The 21,993-nt window shown below is 38.9% G+C and overlaps 1 protein-coding gene across 1 annotated transcript; it reads right to left on the bottom strand.

Moving 5' to 3' along the window:
* Positions 1-234: 234 nt before the first annotated feature.
* On the bottom strand, positions 235-21,937 carry VPS36 (vacuolar protein sorting 36 homolog). The gene is made up of 14 exons (XM_065678313.1): positions 21,766-21,937; positions 20,445-20,513; positions 16,534-16,604; positions 14,552-14,666; positions 13,054-13,143; positions 11,675-11,761; positions 8,139-8,171; positions 7,951-8,028; positions 7,414-7,548; positions 6,413-6,478; positions 5,785-5,849; positions 5,251-5,335; positions 2,476-2,552; positions 235-2,393 (listed from the first exon to the last, which is right to left on the bottom strand). Exons 1-14 carry the CDS (start codon positions 21,859-21,861, stop codon positions 2,300-2,302), a joined length of 1,161 nt encoding a protein of 386 aa, XP_065534385.1. The 5' UTR covers positions 21,862-21,937; the 3' UTR covers positions 235-2,299.
* Between the last annotated feature and the right edge of the window lie 56 nt (positions 21,938-21,993).

Genomic DNA, 21,993 nt, shown 5'->3' with positions numbered 1-21,993 from the left:
TCTGGCTGGGATGGGTCGTAGGCTGCTCAGCAACAGAACCAGGACATTCTAATTACATTTAATGCTGCCTTTTCATTTGAAATCAAAACTATCTTGTACCCTTTTAGGTACAAAATGAGGCAGCAAAAACATGACATGCTTTAAAAACCTGCCCCACACAACCACAAGATTTTGATGTGTAAAGATTTTAAAGTTCCCCAAAATATTTAGGATGAAAAAAAAACAACAGAGCAGTCTATTTAAGAAAAATCTTTTCATTTTTATTACTTTCTAGTAGTCATTTTCTCACATGTATATATTTAAATTCTAAACCAGCTATACAATTTACCTCTCAGATTTCTTCCCTGTAGAAAAAAAAAGCCAAAGTCAAGGACAAATCTTGGGAAAGAAAAACTGGAGAAAGTACCATCATTCAAAACAGGCTGTATTGTTATTGCTTAATTAAGATAATGAAATGCTCAGGGTTGGAGCAACAGAGGCTGGGAGCTTTCACTTGGCATCTCCTTTCTGGTTTTGTTCTTTTTACAGAAGACATGCCCCCTTGTGGGGAGAGGTTCAGGCCCATAAACCACTGGTCTCCCTCTAGAGGTTTGGGTATCAGGCAAAATAAACAGTTGTCACAAACCAGCTTTTTTCTTCTGAATTTCTCACTTTTCAGTCCCTTCATAGATGTGTGATGCTTGGGGTACTTCACATAGGTCTCTTCTGCGGGTTGTGGGGAGGATGAAGAAAAGCAGCAAGCCGTAAGGCTCTTGAGATGATACTAGGTGGCTAACACAGTAAGAACAGTGTGGAACTGGTTCCTTCAATTTTGCCAAATACCTTAGTTTTAGCACCTCCATAAAACAGAGGAAAACTGCCCTAAAGAAAAACTGCATAAACATTTGCTCGTGACAAGGGTAGGAGGACACAATTCCCTGGATCTAAATGAGCATCCTATACCCCAAAGTCATCATCACTGAAGGGATCTCTGCACTGAACTCCTCATTAGCAGGCTCTTAACCCTTGTCTAAGCTATGGTAACACTGAAGTAGTTCTGAAAGGATGTGCAGGCTCTTAAAAGCTTTCCTCCTCCTTTTTTTGTAGTATCAATTTGGCCATTGTGACCACAGTGCAGTTATCTACGTGCTGTCTTGCCCACACCCTGCATTAATTTTGTTATTTATTAAAGCTGGTCACTTCAAAATGCCAAAAATGTAAGTGACGTGGATAGTGAACATCCACTTACCGTTATTACCATGACAACAGATCTTCAAGTAATGTAACAACTCCACTGGAGTTATGAAAACTGAGACTATCAAATTGCATTCAGTGTGAACACAGGGTGAGGAATACCAGACAATATGATACCTCATGACTATTAAACACAGGGTGATAGTCTTCTTCCTCCCTTCAATATTGAAAGTATATTAATTTTCATATATAAGTAAGCCAACTGTTCTCCAAAACAGATAAAGGCTGATGAAACAAACAAACGATCTTTCAATGCAAGCAGAAAATAAAACCCAAGCACATTAAAGAATGGAGTCTAGTAGAGTGACAGGAAGCCACTTTGCTCCACTACGTAAAGAGAAGACAGAGAAACGGCACCGAAGTGCACCATAATGAGCCAGGAAGGAAGATGGCAAGGGAAGAGAAGGGAGGAAGTCTGTGCTAACAATGCTTCTATCTGAGCTATTAGCATAAGACATGACAAACACCGCATTTTCTAGATTCACATAGCATAGGTTAATCTGTCCAGCAGCAGGTTCTTTCTGTCTCAAAGTACAAGAACCCCAAGGTCCTCTTTCAGAAAACTGTTCATCACTTCAGGGAGAAGGGCTTATTCTACACTAGGTTTGTTCCTTGTACCTCAGTACACATCAAAGTCACTTTTCTTATCACTATGGATACATCTGTCTAATTTGTTGCTCTAGACATAAACAAACTAGGGTATGCAGTAACCTGTCTTTCGGGTGCCGACCCTCATGGCAGACTACAGGGATATTCTTTTCACTTGTGTGAAATCTTCATCTGACTTCCCTTAATGAGAAACTACAGAACACATCAAACAAAACTTGAAACATGAGCTAGCCGGCTCGAGACAATTCACATGCTTCTGACTGAGTGATTCCTATTTCCTTTCAGTTCCACGTAAGAGGATTCAGCACTTGAAATACCTGAGAACTGCAAAGCATTGCAATGTTCATCACTGTTGCAGTTGACTAACAAAATAACAAATGTAAAGTCAGTTGTTGGAAGGGTTCTGCCCTCTGCTCACTTGCTAAACCATTACACAACAAATTGTACACAAACTGTATTAGCTTTGTGTCAGAAATAAATTGGGGTAGAATCTCAAGCCTTCCACTGAATCATCTCTGCAAAGATGGCCCATCTTTTCAGCAAGAAGCAGCCTAGAGAAAGCAAAAGAAGACGGGCTGTATTACTGGAGGACACATAGTAGTGAAGGTACTAAACACAGCAATTATTACCGACCTTTCTTTGGCTAAGAGAACAGACATCCCCACCAGCTTAGCAAACTCATCAGCTGTGAGTGAACCCTTTTCAGATACCTGTTAAAAAACAAATACACAAATAAACAAACTGGCATTAAAAGAACAGTCAAGTTCTCTTAGCTCCTGAATCAGGTCAAGCCTTATGCAGTGATAAACTGGTAGCAAATCCCTTGTGGAGACAAGCGGTTTGTTCGCATTTTTAAAAAGTACAAATAATTATGAGTATTTCCCCTTACAAATACCTCCTCTTGTGTCCTGGGAAAATTGCCAAGCATAAAAAAAGAAAGCAGAAAAGAGTTAAATCTGTGAAAAAATAAATCACAAAAAACTCAAATAATTTTTTAAGATACTTTGGGACAAAATGAAACCCAAATAGCTCAGACAGCAGTGTACTGTCACAGCCAACATTTACACAGCCCAACTATATTAAGTGATTGTGCAAACAGTAAAGCCTAAATGAGAAATAAAAGACCTATCCGGGGCAGATCACCCATTCAGAAATTTCAAGTCATCCCAGATGGAAGTGCAGAATTTTGAGTTTCATGGGATTTAAAATATTCCTACTGCCTATAGAAAAATGACCAAACCTCAGTACTCCACCTGATATTACAGCATACTACAGGGCACAGTAAGAGCCACCATCACATTCAGTTGACACAAAAGATAACTGTTTTTTCAGTCTTGGGACTCAAAACTTTGGCACCATTGTTTCAGCCAGGATAGTTAATGCATGATAAAATTAAAGGATGGTTTGGGTTGGAAGGGACCTTAAAGCTCATCCAGTTCCAACCCCCCTGCCATGGGCAGGGACACCTTCCACTAGACGAGGCTGCTCAAAGCCCTGTACAGCCTGGCCTTGAACACTGCCAGGGATGGAGCAGCCACAGCTTCTCTGGGCAACCTGTGCCAGGGCCTCACCACCCTCACAGTAAACTTCTTAATATCTCATCTAATTAAACTTTGTTTTTTTCAGTTTAAAGCCACAAAGATTGTATAGGCAGTATTAAAATATTAGGTATGAAGTCTAAGTCTTACTGCTACTGCATTGAATTTCACAGATAAACATGTTTGCTTACCCTACAAATCAATAATTCTTCCATTTCTCCATTGCTTCAGATTCAAGCAGACTTGTAAATCCAGATGAAGTTGCCATTTCCTGCTTCCCATCTAACTTGGTGGGGAGGAGTCTATTCTGCATCATTCTCAGCAATAGTCTTTTTACAGAAACTCAGATTAAATTAGACCTAACTTGAGATATTATGAAGCTATGTGATCACATCTGGGTAATGGAAGTCAGCTATACAATTTAATACGCATATAGGTGATTACCTTTCCTTCCTAAACCACTACTCTTGTCAAGGGTGACTTCAGGTTCGTTTGATCTCCTGTCTTCACCAGCTGCTCAAAACCTCTCTCGTGTCTGAAAGCCTGTGAGTTCCTTTCATTTCTTTTCAGAAGTTTCATGTTACTGTACATGATACATTAAGTACCGGGTGCTTCTGGCCACAAGTCTGATCTCCACTTCCCTTTCTCTTATAGGCTAGCCTTCCTCACTCAAAGCCTCTCCCTACATTTTTCTATGGAGTCAAAGTTTCATACTATCAAAATAAAAGAAAAAAGGCACTCCAGTAATAAATCCACCATCTGTTGCTTTTTACTGTTGACCTCATTTGTTATCAAGAAAAGGTTTTTCCTTTACTTTCAAAGAGATAAGCACTCTTACTGAAGGCAACAAATTAATTACAAACCAAAAATAATCAGAAAAAAACCCAACTAAAATGGGTTGTGTTTTTCTGTCAATATAAGAAAATAAACTAAAAGGACTGACATACCTTGAAAGATTTCAGTTTTGATAATTTAGGATGGAATCTTTTAGACCGCTACATACACTTCTCTCAGTTAAAATCCTTTTGATGAGAGAAAGCTATATGGTGACAATTATACAAAACACACTGAAGAGTCTACCTCCCATATCATGTGAAAAAGTGTCTGTGATAGCTCTATTTTATCTCGACTGCCCAAGTCAAAGTTGGTTTTGACTTTGGTGTTTAACTTTGGATACACTGAATCAGCCTTCACTCAACTTTATGAAAAACAAAAAAATTACATCCCACTGTAAAAGACACAGGAAAATGCATCAAATACTGGACTTTATGGATGGACTAATGGACAACACTAATGGACAAATGCAGGACTTTAAAGAGTTCAGAGGTAGCAAGATCACAAAGGTTTACCTCACCAAGCAATTTATACTACTTTTTCCTTAAGCTTAATTATATACGTGCTGCTCTCCGAGTGCTCTTCACAGCAGCAAACTCAGTACAAGATGTTACACATACAATATGCTCTTTTATGAAATAAACCCAAGCTAAACAAGATTTAACAGCTACTTTCACTGCCTACAAGCACACTGTGTACAGTCTGAAGTCCACTTCTGTTAAATTAAGTGTTTAATACATGCCATGGATTCATCCTACAGCACAAAAGATTTAGAGGAAGGCTGAAGGTTAAGGAAGTTTGAAAAGAGATGGAAAAATGATTTATCCCTCGAGGAGAAAGCAATGACTTCAGATTATTGCCTGCACAGCACTTTGAAGATGAAAAGTGCTATTTTAGTATTACTGTTAGATTTGGAAGTGGAATATTTTGTATTTCAAAACCTCAAAAGGAAATCCTGTACCTTAAGTTTTTATACCTAATGTGCTGAAATTTCCCTAGCACGGTCAGAACACTGAAGGAAATGAAGGACACTTACTGTCTCTAAAGCAGAAGCTACCATTTCCTCTTCATTATGAGACTGGAGTTCAATCACCATCACACCACTGTCAAATATCCGAAGCCTAAAATCCAAAGAGAGAGTCAAAGGAACTGAAAACCCTGCTCACATCGCCTATGGTCACATTTCTAATGCACCCACATCTATAACCACATTACAAAAGGAAAACAAACACCAAAAAATCCCTCTGTAAAATTAACTTAACATTAAAAGTATCTTTAAAAAAAACTACAGAGATTGAAAAGAGCAAGGCATATGCTTAGCAAACACTTGTCCCGGTCTGAAAAAACTATATAGGAAGTGAAAAGAATATTGCCTACCTAGCATAGTAAACCATGGTTAAAAATGCATATTTTAATGTAGAGAGGATGTTGGAGCATACAGCAGCATTCTTTCAGCAAAGCATAACTTTACTAAAAAAGACCAAAAATATCTACTGCAACTAACTCGTCAAAAGACCATAGCCTGCCTTGAAGAGTGCCATGTTTTGTAAACACATCTGTAAAGCTTTACCTTAGTGGTAGTTTCAGTGACTCCAGCATCTTGCAAGCATTTACTAAATCTTCTGGTGACAGCAACTATTAAAATAGTAAAACATACTTATTCACAGCTTGCATTTCAAGTATACATCATAACACCACACCAAACACTTTTAGTAACTACAGCTATAAACCAGACCAGGCTACACAATACTGTTATTTTTCTTTCTTTGTATTGTGCAGTCTATTTTCTTGGCTTCTATGCTCTTTTCTGTTTCCTTACTATGTGTTCTATAATGATTCTTCTTGCCCTGTTCACAAAAAAAATTGATCTGTTTTGTAAAAACTCTGAACATTCACCATTCTTTAGTATTCTCCATCCTTCCAGTTTTCTTTAACAATAAAGATGGATTTTCCCTTTTATATGGTATTACAAAAAGCAGCATACGTTATAACAATTTGCAGAGGATACATAAACATTACATGGAAGTAGGAGAAGGGAAAAAGGTAAAAAAACCCCTAAATTTAATAAAGGGCTGATCACTTCATGCTGTTAGACAGGTAGTGTGAGCAATTGGTAGGGAACATTTTGACCCTTTTTCTTTAATTACCTTATCAGTGAAGTGTACTTTACGAAATATGTAATAAACCCAATTTCTCACCTCTAATCCTCGTGCACGATTTACCAGACAGTACACTTCTGTAAGTGACATGAGCCCTCCTCGCTCCTGTGTTAAGCACAAGACTGGTAAGAGAAATAGCATTAATCTCATAAACACAGTATCTCAACTTGCATTTGACTGAACAGGTAAAACAGAGGAGCTCATTGACAGACCGTAATGAAAAAAACCTACCCAGGCAATACCATTTATTTCTGCTGTGTGAGGTTAGTTGTATATGATCCATCTTCCTGTAATCCTTTTAAAATGCAAACCACTGATACTATACCCAAAGAATGTGAATTACTTTGGTTTTAAAGCAAAGAATAAATCTCAGGAATAAGGAATTTCAATATATTAAATCGATCAATTTACTGTTTTTTACTTTTCAGACACAATCAGTTTTCTGTTCTCATCACAGTAAGTAGCACAAAGCTTTTGCAAGAATACTGTAACATCTATGCTTTTTAGCAGACATATAGCCCTCTAAATTGCAACATGAAATCTAACTTTTTGGTGAGACGCCTGAATTCTGTAATAGCTTCAGATCAATTAAAACACGAGATATTACTAAGGTGGGGTAACCAATGTAATAACTCTGTGCTACGTTTGCAAAATGTGTAATTTTTAAGGAGTTAAAGACTGACTACTTCTATTTTCCAAGTCAGTGTTGTTTCACTCTTTCTTTCAAAAAAGTAATATTCTGCAGCAACGGATGAAATCAGGGCTGTTCAAATAGAAGGACTGCTAGTATGATTTTCTGAATATCACTGATATTTTGCAAATTAGAACTTGAGTTGCCATTACTGCAAAGACAAATTTTTATTTACATTTAAGCTTTCTTATTCTGAAAGAGGATATATATTCCTTTCATAAACACTGAATATGAGGCTGTGCTGCTAAATCTGAGGCTTTAAAAAGAGGCACAGTACTACAGTCGAAACACATTTCTATCAAAATTTAGCAACACATGGAAAATGCTGATGCAATATTAGGTACTTTACCTCCAATGGTGTCTGCAGTATTCCAGCCAGTTGCTTTGCCAGTTGCATGTGGTACTGTGTACCAGATCCATATGTTTCCCTAGTAACTGGATTAGCTATACCCATACTCAGTAGATAGGACTTGAACCTGATAGTCTAAACAAACAAATAAGCTTAAAAGTACATCACCTAGTGAATGATTCTGGTTTTTAAAAGTCTTTGATTTTATTACTGTCAGACAGTTTTAATGAATAAATACATTCATTTTACTACCAATAAAGCCAATTATGAGCAAAGAGAAGGCAAGAATTAATACAATTTCTTCTTGACCAGCAGAGGTCAAAAATACAAAAATTTACACAAAGGCAATAAAATCTTTACTTCTAAAAGGAGTCAAAAGACAACACTAAACAAGTAAATCCCTTTTACTTTATGTAGAATTAAATAAAAAAAAACAGTCATGAAGTGTTCTTTATTAACATTACATGTATTAAATGGATAGCTTTTTGCTTTGCATAGGAACACTTCTGTTGACTTTAAAAACAAACTTAAATTTACCTCATCCTCAGTGATATCACCTTGTTTTTCTTTAATCTTATTAGCTATTGACTTGGATAACTCGACCATTTCCTTAGCCTATTAAGAAAGACATATGGATAAGTCAACTTCCAGCTCAACCGCAAAAAGCATGCTTAAAACTGAGAAAACAAGCATAAATCTACTTGGGTAAGTGACATACGCCATACCTTCTCCATTAGTTTGCTGAGATCCTCAAAAGCCTGAAATGAAAAGCAGACAATGCAAATTAGTATAATTACAGCATTCAGCTTCATGGATACAGTAAGCTGCCCTTATCCACCTATCCATCTATTTGTAAATATTATATATAATAGAGTAATAGAACTGACTAGGTTGGAAAAGACCTTCAAGATCATCAAGTCCAACCGCTACCCCAGACCAAGACCACCACTAAACCATGTCACTGAGGGCCTCATCTACATTGTTTTTGAACACTTCCAAGGACAGGTTGATATGTCTGTGTATATCAGGTTTTAACATCAAAATTATACAATCCATAAACAACAAAGAATGCAGAGAAGAAGCAAACAGTCACACGCTTTTCTAGTATGTGAACACTAGTCCAATATGAAGTCCATATTATAGGAAGGAACAACAATAACTGAGGCCCAGAAAAGATTAAACTGTCCAAGTTTATTATGCTCTCCTAAAGCTGGGGGAAGGTTTCTGGATTGTGGTGGTAGGTTTTCTTCCAACAGTTAACCCTCACTCAAGGAGACCTACTGTTTCTGGCCAGCAGCAAGCCAGCTACAGAAGTACTCCTCCTGACAAGACAATTTTCCTCTCATCAGTAGATGTTCCTAAATTAGTAAGAAACGGTAATTTCAAATGAGTGAGGAAGAGGGTATATGCTTTAACATGTAAGCATGCTTAACTGAAGAGACAACACCTCTGAAAATGTGTGGCAATATCTCTTCATTTAAAAGTGTCAGACACTTAGGCAGTGGTGCTACCACAATAAACAAAAAACAGTTCAAAAATGAATTAAATAAGGTCCACGAGACAAACATCAGATTTAAATAAATTAAGATAAAAACTAGATAAAAAACATCCTCTGAAAACTCTAGTTGTTGGATCTAAAACCAAAATGCCTCCCTGAGCAAGGGAAAATTATTTATATAAAACAACTTTTTTCTAAGCTAAGAAAACTTTTGTTTCCACAAAATTTGCAATGAACTGGACACCCACCACAGGACCATATCAAGTCCATTAAGCTTAGTAAAGTGCTATGGTCTCAAATGCAACAATTCTGCAAGTCACGAAAGGCATTTTTAGGCTTAAATAAAACATACTTTAAAAACAAGCTGAAGGTATACTGAAATTCAAAAGTTTTAGTAATGAAAACCAACTAGCATTAAAAAATTCATGTTAAGAAAAAGAGTTAGCAACTATATTAAAAAGCAACTCCCTCGCAAACTCAGCAACACAAATTTAGCCTTCTCACCCACTTCTCTCATATACATGACAACATGCCCAGTGAAACTGGTGGGAGAGATTCGTGAACCTCCTGTGAGAAAGTTTGCCTGACAGCAGCACTCAACTCCTCCAGCCGCAAGTAAAGAAGTTAGAATATGTCAAATGACCAGAGATACATCTAGCCTACAGCTTCCTGCCATTGCTTCTATCAGCTTCCTAGCTTATTCTGCCCGATCCACCTACTGCAAAGACACATTTTAGGAGAGTTTGTGCAGGAAGACTCAATTGTTCCCATCTATATTTAGGTGCCTTACTTAGTAGCTTATTGGTCTGAGACTCAACATACGAAGAAGAAAGGGAGATGCTTCCAAGAATGTATAAGGTTGCTTTTCATCTGAACCCTCCTCCCAATGATGCCACTGTTTCTCCACTAACTGGAGAAGTTTAGCCTCTTAACACTTGGCACCTAAGCTACGTATCCACAATTAAGTGGGACAAGCCTAGGTACAAGGTGAGAACAGAAAATATACCACTGTATAACAATAACTTACCACTATCAGAACAAAAGCTCCTCTTTGGAACATTTTTTCATACTTCCTAATCTACTAAATTCCATCATTTGCTATAGAGTTCCCCATCTCTAATATAAAACAAAGTCCCTCTACTGTACTTATATAAGGTATCAACAAAATGTTTTCTAACAAGGCTTTTCCCAGCTTATTTCTAATCTCTATAACCTGCATGAAAACATCACTCATCAAAAGAGCCCTTGATTTAGCTAAATAAACAGCACGCTGTGTCTAACTCCTCCTCTGCCTGACTCACCGAGGGCAGGCCTGGAAACAAAGGGGAATGTGCACACACCTAACAGGAACTTCCTCAGATAAACAAAAGGCTAAAGAACTGGATTCTTATCAGCAGTGAACAGCAGATGCAGGAAGCCTTTTCCTGGAAGCCAGGGCACCAGTTTTTAAATTAAGTCATTTATAACATTTAAAGCTGGAGGAAGGCAGGATTTTACAAGTCATGGTTTTCCTCTGTTCATACAACACATATAAATGGATTTCTTTTACTTTCTGATAAAGCTACTAAAGGAAAAAATAACCAGACAATACCTTTTGAACTATATACGCATGCATGTAACTACAATACCTTTTGAACTACACACAGAACTTCATTCATTACACTCCTCATAAAGGAAAAGGTTTAATGCTACCAGTATCTGAAACAGCACATAGCCTGCAAAGGTGCTGTAATTTTCTTATGTACCAGATCAGTGAACGCATTTTTCTTTGTGGCATACTGAAACCCATAAAGCTTTGCCATGAAAATGAACCTGTTGCATGCAGTTATAGAATCATAGAATCGTAGAAGAGTTAGGATTGGAAAGGACCTCAAGATCATCTAGTTCCAACCCCCCTGCCATGGGCAGGAACACCTCACACTAAACCATCTCACCCAAGGCTTCATCCAACCTGGCCTTGAACACTGCCAGGGATGGAGCATTCACAACCTCCCTGGGCAACCGATTCCAGTGCCTCACCACCCTAACAGTAAAGAACTGGGTGTCTCTGCATCAATCTCTACTACCAAGACAGAACCAGTCCATTTTTGAGGATATTGTTCCCTGGTATATATGAAGAAATTAATTGCCTATTGTCCATCAGTATTGGTATCTGGAATTCAACTACCGTGCTGTTTCTGGGGAAAAGGATGGGCTCCACCTGGCCCAGGTGTTTCACAAAGACACTTGTAACATCTTGCTGATGCCTGGACTGTAGAACAGGTTATGGTAACTATAAGACTAAGCCTAACATTTAAAACCTGAATATATATAATATTAAAACCTAACTTCACCACAGTTATGTGCAGACACTTGGATCAGCGTACTCTTCTTAACAGATATTAAATTTTTAATTGAAACCAAAATTAGCTATAAAAAACCCCCAAACTTGTAATAGCCTCTTTCTGCACATGCCTTTGTGTCCTGTTTTCCTTGAGGAAAAGTTACTTAACTCAGATTTCTAATTCTGCCAAAATCAATTTTACAAATCTACACCATTAATTTCAAAGAACAGCCTTCTTGAAAGGAACTGTTTAAACGAAGTATCTTTACGTATAGTGAAAAGCCAGTTAAACAAGGTAAATAATTGTAAATTATACACTCTTATACAATTCAGGCTTCCCAAAAGAAACATTAAATAGTCTCAGTTGCCCCTAAAAGAAAATGTGAATGAATGTAAATGGTTCAGACAGGTGTTTGACCTTGAAACTTCAGTGTATTTACCTCGGAAATGTTTTTGTCAGTCTCTTTTCTCTTTTCCTCCAATTTCCTTTCGATCCCTACAATTCCTACAGCCCTTATTCTTCCTGCCTGCAAAAGAAAATAATGAAAGGAATAAAAATAGGAAATGCTAAGTTTTCTCATCCGCCTCCCTGTGAAAAACCTTACATTATAAGACAGGAAATGTTCCCCCAAAGAGCTACTATCATGTATACAATATTTCATATATTTCGTGAAATATTTTTAAACCAGTGCAATAAAACAAACAGTAAGTGTAAAACATGTACGAATTTGCTGTAGTAGAGAGATAATAGATGATTATATTGAAGCTATTAATATGGAGATGCTTAATAGCCTGATCCAGACTGAGCATCACAGCTCATCTCAAAGCCTCCGAATCCATATGAACATCCATACTAGAGCTGTGGAAATACATATCTAAACATGATTACCTCAAGAAATCTATCCTGAAAAAACAGCCATAGAAACATGATGCTAAGTACAGTCTAATTTACACTGCTGAGAGGTATCAGAATGGAGGTGATGGTGAACCTTTCACTTGATGCCAAATGAGTTTCAGAAAGGCTGGTACCTAAGTTACAGTGGTGCCATCCCACAGACCTCTGACTGCAAAGCTTACCACTACTGTTAACGATTTGCTATGGCTTAATAATAAGAACAGGAGGTAAGGCATTCTCATTAAGTGATTCTTGACACAGGCTTCCCCATGAGTCCAAATGCAACGAAGTTTACAGGTACTACATTTACAAAGAACATACGTGATTAGACATTGAACAATCTTTAAATCATTACTACGTTCATGTAGTACTACATGAAACAACATCTACGTTTATCACAGTTTATGACCTAGAAGTATGCAGACACATAAAGGAGGCAATCTAACATGGCAGAGATTCTCTGCGACCACTGTCCATTTAGAATACAAAGAATTAAATAAGTTCTAGAGTTATATAAAAGTTACATGTTGTATATTTGACTTCCAGCCACAAAAAATAAAACAAAAACCACAATTAAAACCAAAAATCTTTCAGCTTCATTAGATCTCTCATGCTGAATAAAACTGTATGCAAATATATATAATATTGGCATAACTGTGTGTGTATGTGTGTCACTACATTAAAAAAATTTATCTCATTCAAGTCTAAACACAGTCAAGAAAGAGGGTAAAATGTTCTCTATCAGGTGAAAAATGCAAAGGAGGAATTAATTTGTTCCAGTGAACAAACAGGCAAAGTAAAGCTGAATTTCAACTTGTACCCATGATGCTGGTTAGAGAGACATGCCAGCTGCAATATAAGGGGACAACAACAAGTGGAACCAAGAGATTACATACAGATTCTGCTCAGAAGCTCTGCAAATACCTGTGGATCCTTGTTAACCTGAATGGTCTGACCAGTAGGCATGCTCTCCCACCTCCTTTGTGTCATTTCTTCAGATAATCGTCTATAGAACTGCAAGCATTAAAGAGTGACAACTCAGTTTCATAAACTGTGTGGAGTACCTCTGGATACTCCTAGCATCTTGGTGGTAGATTAAATAAATTTCACTGTAAGACAAAGCATGGTCACACCTACCCATCCACAGTACAACATTCATTATCTGGAAATTCTTAATGTCCAGTCTTCAAAAATTACTGGTAGTTACCAGTTAAGTACTTCTATTGTAAAATATTTTCTTCAGATGTTCAAGAATGTTTCAAAACATGCCAAAGTTAAAAATGTCGAGGTTTGCTTAAGGGCAATGGAAGGTAAGCTGAACAACACAATTACTATTGATTTGTTAATTCAGCAGTATACAAAAAACCACACAGATCAATTACACTTATTTGCTTACTGCTAATAACAGAATGTGGCATTGGTTAACTAGTTAATAGTAAGTGTACCCCACTGACCAAAATCCAGAAAGAAAACCCATTCCATTCTTGTGGTTGTTCAGAGTTCACAGGAAAGCATTCCAAATTTAGAAAAAAAAGATCTGGAGTATAATTGATATGCTGGGTAACCAGTAAGTATTGTATGTTTGATTTTCAGACAAGAACATTAACATGAAAATAAACAAGGTTAGAATTAAGCAAAACACCTAAACAATTATAACAAAGCATAAATCTGTGCTCATCCTAAGCTGAAAACTGCTCACAAAGCAATGAATGAGGATAATCAAGCACATGCATTTATAAGGCATTTATAAGTAATTCCAAATTGAAAATCTGATATCAAAGTTAAAGTTCTCAGTCTCTTCAAATGAGGATCATATACTGCAAAATTTATTTACAGAGTGTGGTTTCGTCACAATTTTTAGGATAAGCCTTCTTTTAAAAATAGATCATGGGTTTTTTCCAGACTGCTCAAAGCCTTTGAGATTCAGTGTAGATAAAAATAAATTAAAGATTTGTAAAGCATAAAATGAAACAAAGCTCTGAGGCAACAAAAAGTGTTCAGCACTAAAATTAGAGTGATGATTAGGAGTAAGTTGCATGATTCCTGTTCAGTAAAGCATTAAGTACAAAGAAACATCTTTTACTCTGTTAAACATTTAACAGATTTTGGAGATATCATTCTGGAAAATCCTGTGGTCAATTTAAAAGATTTAAAAAAGAAGTATAAGATTATATTAAAAGTACTAACATAAGAAAAAAGCCTAATAATGCTTCTTAACATTTCTAGAACTCTATGTGTGTGATTTAATCAAAGTATAGAACCCTGAAGCTTCATAATGTTTGTGTTCAAAAAGGATGTATTGAAAAAGCTCCACCTCAAAGGTAAACATGGAGAGATCATGGAAAATTATCACTAACACAGCAAGAGAAGAAAAGCATGCCCAAAGATCTGATGTGCTGAGCCTGCATGGTACAAAACTTACCTCAATCTGCCCATGTTCTTTGAAAGAAAGTTTGATGTAGGAATATTTGCTGCTTTGGAATGGACCAGGCTCTTTGTTTGAAGAAGCAGGATGAAGATGAACCACTATTTTAGCACTAAGAAAAAGTTAAAGGAAAGAGAAGTGGCAACTTTCTGTAATATCTAAAAAAGATTTTCTATGATCAAAGTTGACTATTTAATCAAAACTTCTATTAACTTTATCTCACATAGGTGCTGAAGTACATCAATAATGCTTTATGTCTGCGCATTAACATTTAAGTATTCTGACTCAATATCATAGATCTTGCATGAAAACTACTATAACCTCTAAAACATCTCACAAATTTAAAAAGTACCCACCATCAATTCCTAAAAAATAAATTTAATAAATTTCTACATTTCAATTAACAAATTCCGAAAAACCTTTTAGTTATGATAAAAACTAATATTTGAGTTGGCTTTTGACTTGCAGTAACTACAGCCAAAATGCAGTATCTCTGTCACAGGAAAACAAAAGGTCTCAGTATTACATTTAATCTATCCCACTTGTATCCCACTTGCAAACACTGTATGTCAATTTGTCCAAAACCAACATTCAAAGGTAACATGCATGGAAATAACAGTCTAAAATGACACCTACCACCAAAACAAACCTTGAGATATCATTTTTTTAGGAACATAACAGACTGCTATCACAGCACGACTGTAAGTCCACCATTCCCATTTCATTTTACTGATACTTCTTCAAGGTTCTTTATTTGCTTGACTTTTCCAGGATTAGTGAATTACCTGATTTCTTCTGGAAACCCCCAGATATTACCTCACCCATTCTGTAGGCTGCAAGCAGCTGTCAACTACATATATATATATATATATATGCATTTTTTTTCTCTCTTTTTCTTGTGAAACTTAGAATCACAGAATTATTTAGTCTGGAAAAGACTTTTAAGATCACTAAGTCAAACCGTTAACCCAGCACTGCCAAGTCCACCACTAAACCATGTCATATCTACAGGCATCACCAGGGATGCTGACTCAACCACTTCCCTGGGCAGCCTGTTCCAACACTTGCTAACCTTTTTAGCGAAGAAGTTATTCTTAATAGCCAAGTTAAACCTCCTCTGGCACAACTTGAGGCCATTTCCTCTTGTCCTGTTGCTTCTTAGCTGTGAGAAGAGACTAACACCCACCTTGCTACAACCTCCTTTCAGAGAGTGGTAGGCTCCTTTTCTTCAGGCTAAACAACCCCAGTTCCCTCAGCCACTGCTCATTAGATTTGTGCTCCAGACCCTTCACCAGCTTCGTTGCCCTTCTCTCAACCCGCTCCAGCACCTCAATGTCTTTCTTGTAGTGAGGGGCCCAGAACTGAACACAGTATTCGAGACGCAGCCTCAGCAGTGCCAAGATAATCACTTCTCTGGTCCTGCCGGCTACACTATTTCTGGTACAGGCCAAGATGCTCTTGGCATTCTTGGCCACCTGGGCACGCTGCTGGCTTATACACTTCTTTATACACATACCATACTGAGTTCATTATTCAAGTAAGTGGAAACACTTGAGTTCCTTCTAACTATTGGTAGCATTTCCACATTCAAAATCACTCATATGGTCGTGAAAAACTGTATAAGACGGGACACAGCAGAGTTTCTATCCCCAACCAGTTCTGTGGCACAAAAGACTAAAATTAGCTTTCAAATTTCGATCCAGAAAAATCACTGTTGTCATTTATGACTAATCAAATCTAAGCTAGAACACATACTTGTTTAGCGACTACAGGACAGTTATTTAACAAATCACATCAGACACTCTTCTATCATGACTCTCTCACACATTTGACCTCAAGTGAGGCAAGAAGGTCCTTGTAGCTGTCAGTCTGGAAACTCAGATTACAAATGGAACCTACCATGAACTAATACATAATTTTGGGTACCTCACATAACATGCATGTGCAAACTACCAATCTGAAAAAGACAATGACCTTACCTTTTTCCTATCCCAGCTGCTTGCTCTTCAATAAAGACGACCTGAGACAGAGGTACAGCAACGCAACACTCCTGGAATAATCAATGCAAACAAAAATGAAATTATAGAAAGTCAACCATATCGTGGGATGCATCAAAAGGAGCGTGACCAGCAGGTCAAAGGAGATGATCCTGCCCCTCTACTCTGCTCTTGTGAGACCTCACCTGGAGTATTGTGTGCAGTTCTGGTGTCCTCAACATAAAAAGGACATGGAACTGCTGGAACAAGTCCTGAGGAGGGCCACGAGGATGATCGGGGGGCTGGAGCACCTCCCGTATGAAGACAGGCTGAGGAAGTTGGGGCTGTTCAGCCTGGAGAAGAGAAGGCTGCGTGGAGACCTCATAGCAGCCTTCCAGTATCCGAAGTGGGGCTATAGGGATGCTGGGGAGGGACTCTTCACTAGGGACTGCAGTGACAGGACAAGGGGTAATGGGTTAAAACTTAACCAGGGGAAGTTTAGATTGGATATAAGGAGGAAGTTCTTTCCTGTTAGGGTGGTGAGGCACTGGAATGGGTTGCCCAGGGAGGTTGTGAATGCTCCATCCCTGGAGATGTGCAAGGCCAGGCTGGACAGAGCCTTGGGTGGCATGGTTTAGCGGGAGGTGTCCCTGTCCATGGCAGGGGGGTTGGAACTAGATGATCTTAAGGTCCTTTCCAACCCTAACTGTTCTATGATTCTATAGACATATCCAGCCTACTTTTAACACCTCAGGCTAGATTCATAGAAGGACTCAGGAATTTAACAAGTCTTTGGTATCTACGTTCAAAACTTCCACACTAAAATTTCCACACTACTGCAGCTTATCCCTGAATGCACAATACTTATGGGTTCTTAACATTTTTTTGCATTGATATTACTTTGGGAGCTAAAATAATATCTAAAAGCACCAGTCATTTGTGCTTTTTTTGAACATTTAAACAGCTAGACTATCCTCCGAGTGGAAGAGGAATTTCTCCACCTATCCCACACCCACTGACTTAATCCAGCACTTGATGCATCTCAGCACACATTTACTGGACTGTGCTTTAGACAAAACAAAGCAGACCAAGAAACAAGACTGCACCCATCTGTGGGAGAATCTTTCTATATGCTTGAGATAGAAATTGCTCAGGGGGGTGATTCAACAAAGCACCTAATTAGGTGCCTGGTCTTGTTTTGGTGAACATCCTTTGGTGAACATCATCTTCTGCAACACAGCTTGGTGACTGACAGTTACCGATGATACAGGAAGCATAAGCTGCATTCCCTCTTGGAACGTCTCTCTTCCATCTGCCAAGAAGGTGTGCCTAACACCAAGCTATAATGAACACCATTACAGGGCCCTCTCAATCCCTACTACAAAAATTGTTCCTGTTTGCATGGAATAATTAAATACTCATTAAATTGGAGATTAGCAAAGTAGACAGGCAGAGACTTTAACTAATGAGTAAATCTTTCATTGGGAAGGAACATGGGTTGTACTTCCTGTTACAAAACCTCTTAATACAAGCTATCTAGATCCTTTTGTGGCTCCAGATTCTACAGCCATTACAGAAAACAGTTACTGCTTGGCAAAATTCTCAGATAGTTCTGGACACTTTAAACACAGGCAAAATGATACTTCTGTTAAAAAAAGGTTTTGAACATGCCACAAGAGTCCAACTATATATAACACGTATACTGACAAACTGATCGATGCATTTAGTTCACAGCCAGAAAGTTATGAACTTATTGCAAGCACAATGTCTTAGAATCACCCCTTTCTGGTGAGAGATGTGACACAAAAAGAGAGATGGGTTAAAACTGCTGTGAGTTAATTTGTTTGGGATTTTTTCCTAATGTCTCATGCTCACATTATGTATGATTTTATCACTTAAAATGTTGTACAGATATAGCTATGTAACAAACGTGCAATATTTACTTTTGTTTTTTTCCTCTGGAAATGTCTGTATTTTTGATACTGTTCAACTGCAGGTGGTATGTAACAACAGCAGCCATAAAACACAGCTGTTTGGCTTTGTAAAACAGTTTGCTATGTTAACTTAATGACAAGTGCCCCATTTATTACTCCAGCCTGCTGACACAAAAAAAAAAAAAAAAGGAACTCTCTCTACAGCTTTATTCTAGGTATGCTAGGTAAGGTTTCTAAGGCTGATGTTGTATCACAGCTGAAAATTAGCCAACAACTCACCATGAAAATAAAAGGGCACTGTGCTACCCATGTTTCAGTCCTAAGAGCTTGAAAAAGAAGCAGCTTGATTTACCACATCAGTGATCTATATTTGTCCCTGATGAGAACTGGGTAATTTCTGCCAACATCCTGGGCATATATTTCTGCCCTGTCTGTTAATCAAGCCTGGAACTTGTCAAAATCTTTGCTGAAACCTGAAACTATTTTTCTTAATTCTCAAAGATTCTTCTCTGTTGATTTAGCAAATTCAATTACCTGGGAAGAGTACAAGAAACCATGTGGCCTAGGAGCAGGTTAAGAGGTCACAAAAAAGAGACAAATGTCATCTTTTTGTTGGGAAGGAGAGAACAGGGACATGGACAGTTGTAAGACTTGCTGAAACCATAATGCTTAATGTTACTCCAATCAAGCAAAATGCCCAAGCCAGATTAGAAGCAGTGCATGTTGCAGTACATGCCCACCTCTCAAAAAGAGGTGCACAGGTAAGTAATCTCACACTGACAATACCCAAACCAAAAAGCTATAGAGAATAGGTCATGGTCTGCACAATCAACCCCTGACTTGTTTAACAATAACCCCACCCTGGGACCAGCTCTCAAAACATATTGAAAAATTTGCACTAAAAATAGTTCTGCTGTTCCTGCAAACAATCTGTAAAGAAAAAAATCTATGGCTTTGCCAAATTAAGAACATCCTCAGTGACTTTACGTTCAGAAGGCTCTAAGTAGTTCCCTGCTCTGGAGCAAGGATGTGGTATTTGATAGGGAGAGGCTTTTGGGTGCAAGATGTACTTCAGCTATCCTTGTGCAAAACTAGCCCAGTGGAATATAATTTGCCTTTAAAAAGCTGTCATCTGAACATGCTCTGTGTCTAAACTTTGGCTTCCAGGGCTAAGTTTCTAAAATACTGTATCCAAAACAAGCATAATCTAACCTGGTTCAGATTAGGACTTCTCCTTCAACTGCAGCTGTGAAATGGTGTACGCTGTCACAGTCTACTTAGAGCTTTGCATGTGTTTGTTGTCTTCAATTTCAGCCTGCAATCTCAGTCTGTGGCTTGATCATACAAAACATTCAGCAGCAGTATTACTACACTGTAGCTCTGACTGTCACCTGAGCTCTGAGTCAGTTCTCCATAGCAGTACAGACAGATGTTCTGGCTTCTCGAAGGGATGGTTCAGCACAGGAACAAGCATTTGGGAAGGTAAAACCCAGAGAAAACAATATTGCTACAAACCACATCCTATTAGCAAGTCATGGCATGGTGGAAGCAGAAGACAAGGAAACTTAAGACTTGAAAGCAGTGAGGAAGAAAAGGTCTTGCTAGACAAGGAGTATGGGAGAGGAGTTAACATGATGATCTGCCTGACACATTCAACTTCAGTCTTAAATCCAACATGTCTTAGTGCATGAGAGCAGACTCTTCTATTTTTGTTCTGCAGAAAAGGAAAATTTGTATGATTCATTCCCGTCCCTCCTCATCTCTGCATGATTATTTTATTAAAGCAGAATTGGGTGAAAGATCATTCCTGTACATAACTTTCTACTGTGAGCCAAAAAATGGACTATACTTGTAATACAAAACGCACAAAGGGAAGAAAAACCTCCTCTCCATGTGCAGTCTCTTCAGTGGCAAACTACCTGTTGTTTATTACGGCATTTACAATTGAATAGCATAAAAAGGGACAAAAGTAGGACTTACATGATTCTTCTGGTCCCTCCAGAGTAGCCTGTGTGTGCTAAGCAGTAATACTCCACTATCAAATTTCACCTAAACAGGAAAAATTAAACGTATCAACAACAAATTTAACCAGTAAACTCCATAAATACTCATCTTGAAAACAGTACACATTACCATAACACAGCGATCAGATGCAACAAGCCAATATTTTGAGAGCAGTCTCTTTTTTTTTTTTCAGAAAACACAATAAATCAAGTTTAGGAAACAATGGAGAAATTAGTATAAAAGGACTAGATAGATATACACAAACTTCCTTTTTCAACTATATAAATTTTCCCCCTAGGATATCCTGAAGGATCCTCCCTCCATATGTGCAAGATACACAAACATTCTTAAATATCATGTTTTAAACAGGGCTATGGGCTTTGGAACACTATGTGTTGACAAAGAAAGTGAAAGTTATACAAAAAAGCAGAGACACCTACGCTATGTAGATGCTATGCACAGTCTGAAATCTTCCTGCCTTTCTATCACACGAGTATTGCTTCTACCCATTTTACTGTTTAAAAGTTATTTATCAGGCAACAATCAGTATGTGGGAAATGTGTGTTAGCAAATTGCTTCCTACTTGCAAAACCTGAGGCAGCTTTTTATGAGGGTATGCAACTACTGCCATGTGATAGAAATAAGAGATCAAGAGTTTAGTCCAGCAGTGAAGCAAAGCAGTAAGTGGGTAGGCTCGGATACTGATAGAATCATAGAATACCAGACTGCAAGAGACCTCAAGGATCATCTGGTCCCACTTTTTCAGGTAAAGCAGGACCTAGACTATATGCAACCTGTCCAACGATGCAAGAGAGCACCCTTCAGGACCAGAGCTAGAAGGCATTCTACAGCTACCGGGATAACTCAGATGTGAACTGTATGACACGTATACATGACATCCAAGCCAAAGAGAGTGCTTAGTTAGCCCTGACCCGGGAAGTGACAGCCCACAGAGTGGACATCATGACAGTGTCACCAGCGGGGATCCCAGCCCTCCCCTCCAGTGGCGCATACCGCTCGAGGCCTTTCTCAGCCACAAAGCCTGGATCACCTCGCTACCAATCCTCCCGCCGGGCCGGACCCCGGAGCAATCAGGACTGCCCTCCCTCGGTGCTGACGGATTCTCCGCCTGCAGCCGAAGCCCCCTCGCACGCCTCGTCTCGCCCCACGCCCCGATACTACCCGCCCCCACTGCCACCAGCCCTGGCCGGCGCCCACGGCCGTGCCGTTTTCCCCCTCCCCCTGCTCGCCGGCCAGAGCAGGGCCGCGGGGCCCCGAGCAGGGCCGCTCCCGTCACCTTCTCCTCCCCGTCGTAGAGGCGCACGCCGCGCTGCTGCACCACCAGCGTCTCCCCCAGCTCCAGCAACCCGCTGGTCCACGAGAACCTGTCCATGCCGCAGCCCCCTCCCGGCCCTCGCCCCCGGTAGAGCAGGCCGCGGCCGCCGCTCCCCGCCCGCAGCCGCCGGCCCTCCAAGCCCCATCCCCGGCCGCGCCGCGCCCCCTAGCGGCGGCTTGAGGGCGCGCC

The sequence above is a fragment of the Lathamus discolor genome, chromosome 4 (assembly GCF_037157495.1).
Source record: "Lathamus discolor isolate bLatDis1 chromosome 4, bLatDis1.hap1, whole genome shotgun sequence".
NCBI lineage: Eukaryota > Metazoa > Chordata > Aves > Psittaciformes > Psittacidae > Lathamus > Lathamus discolor.
The sequence above is the reverse complement of the archived record's forward strand: the minus strand, read 5'-3'. Positions and strand labels throughout refer to the sequence as shown.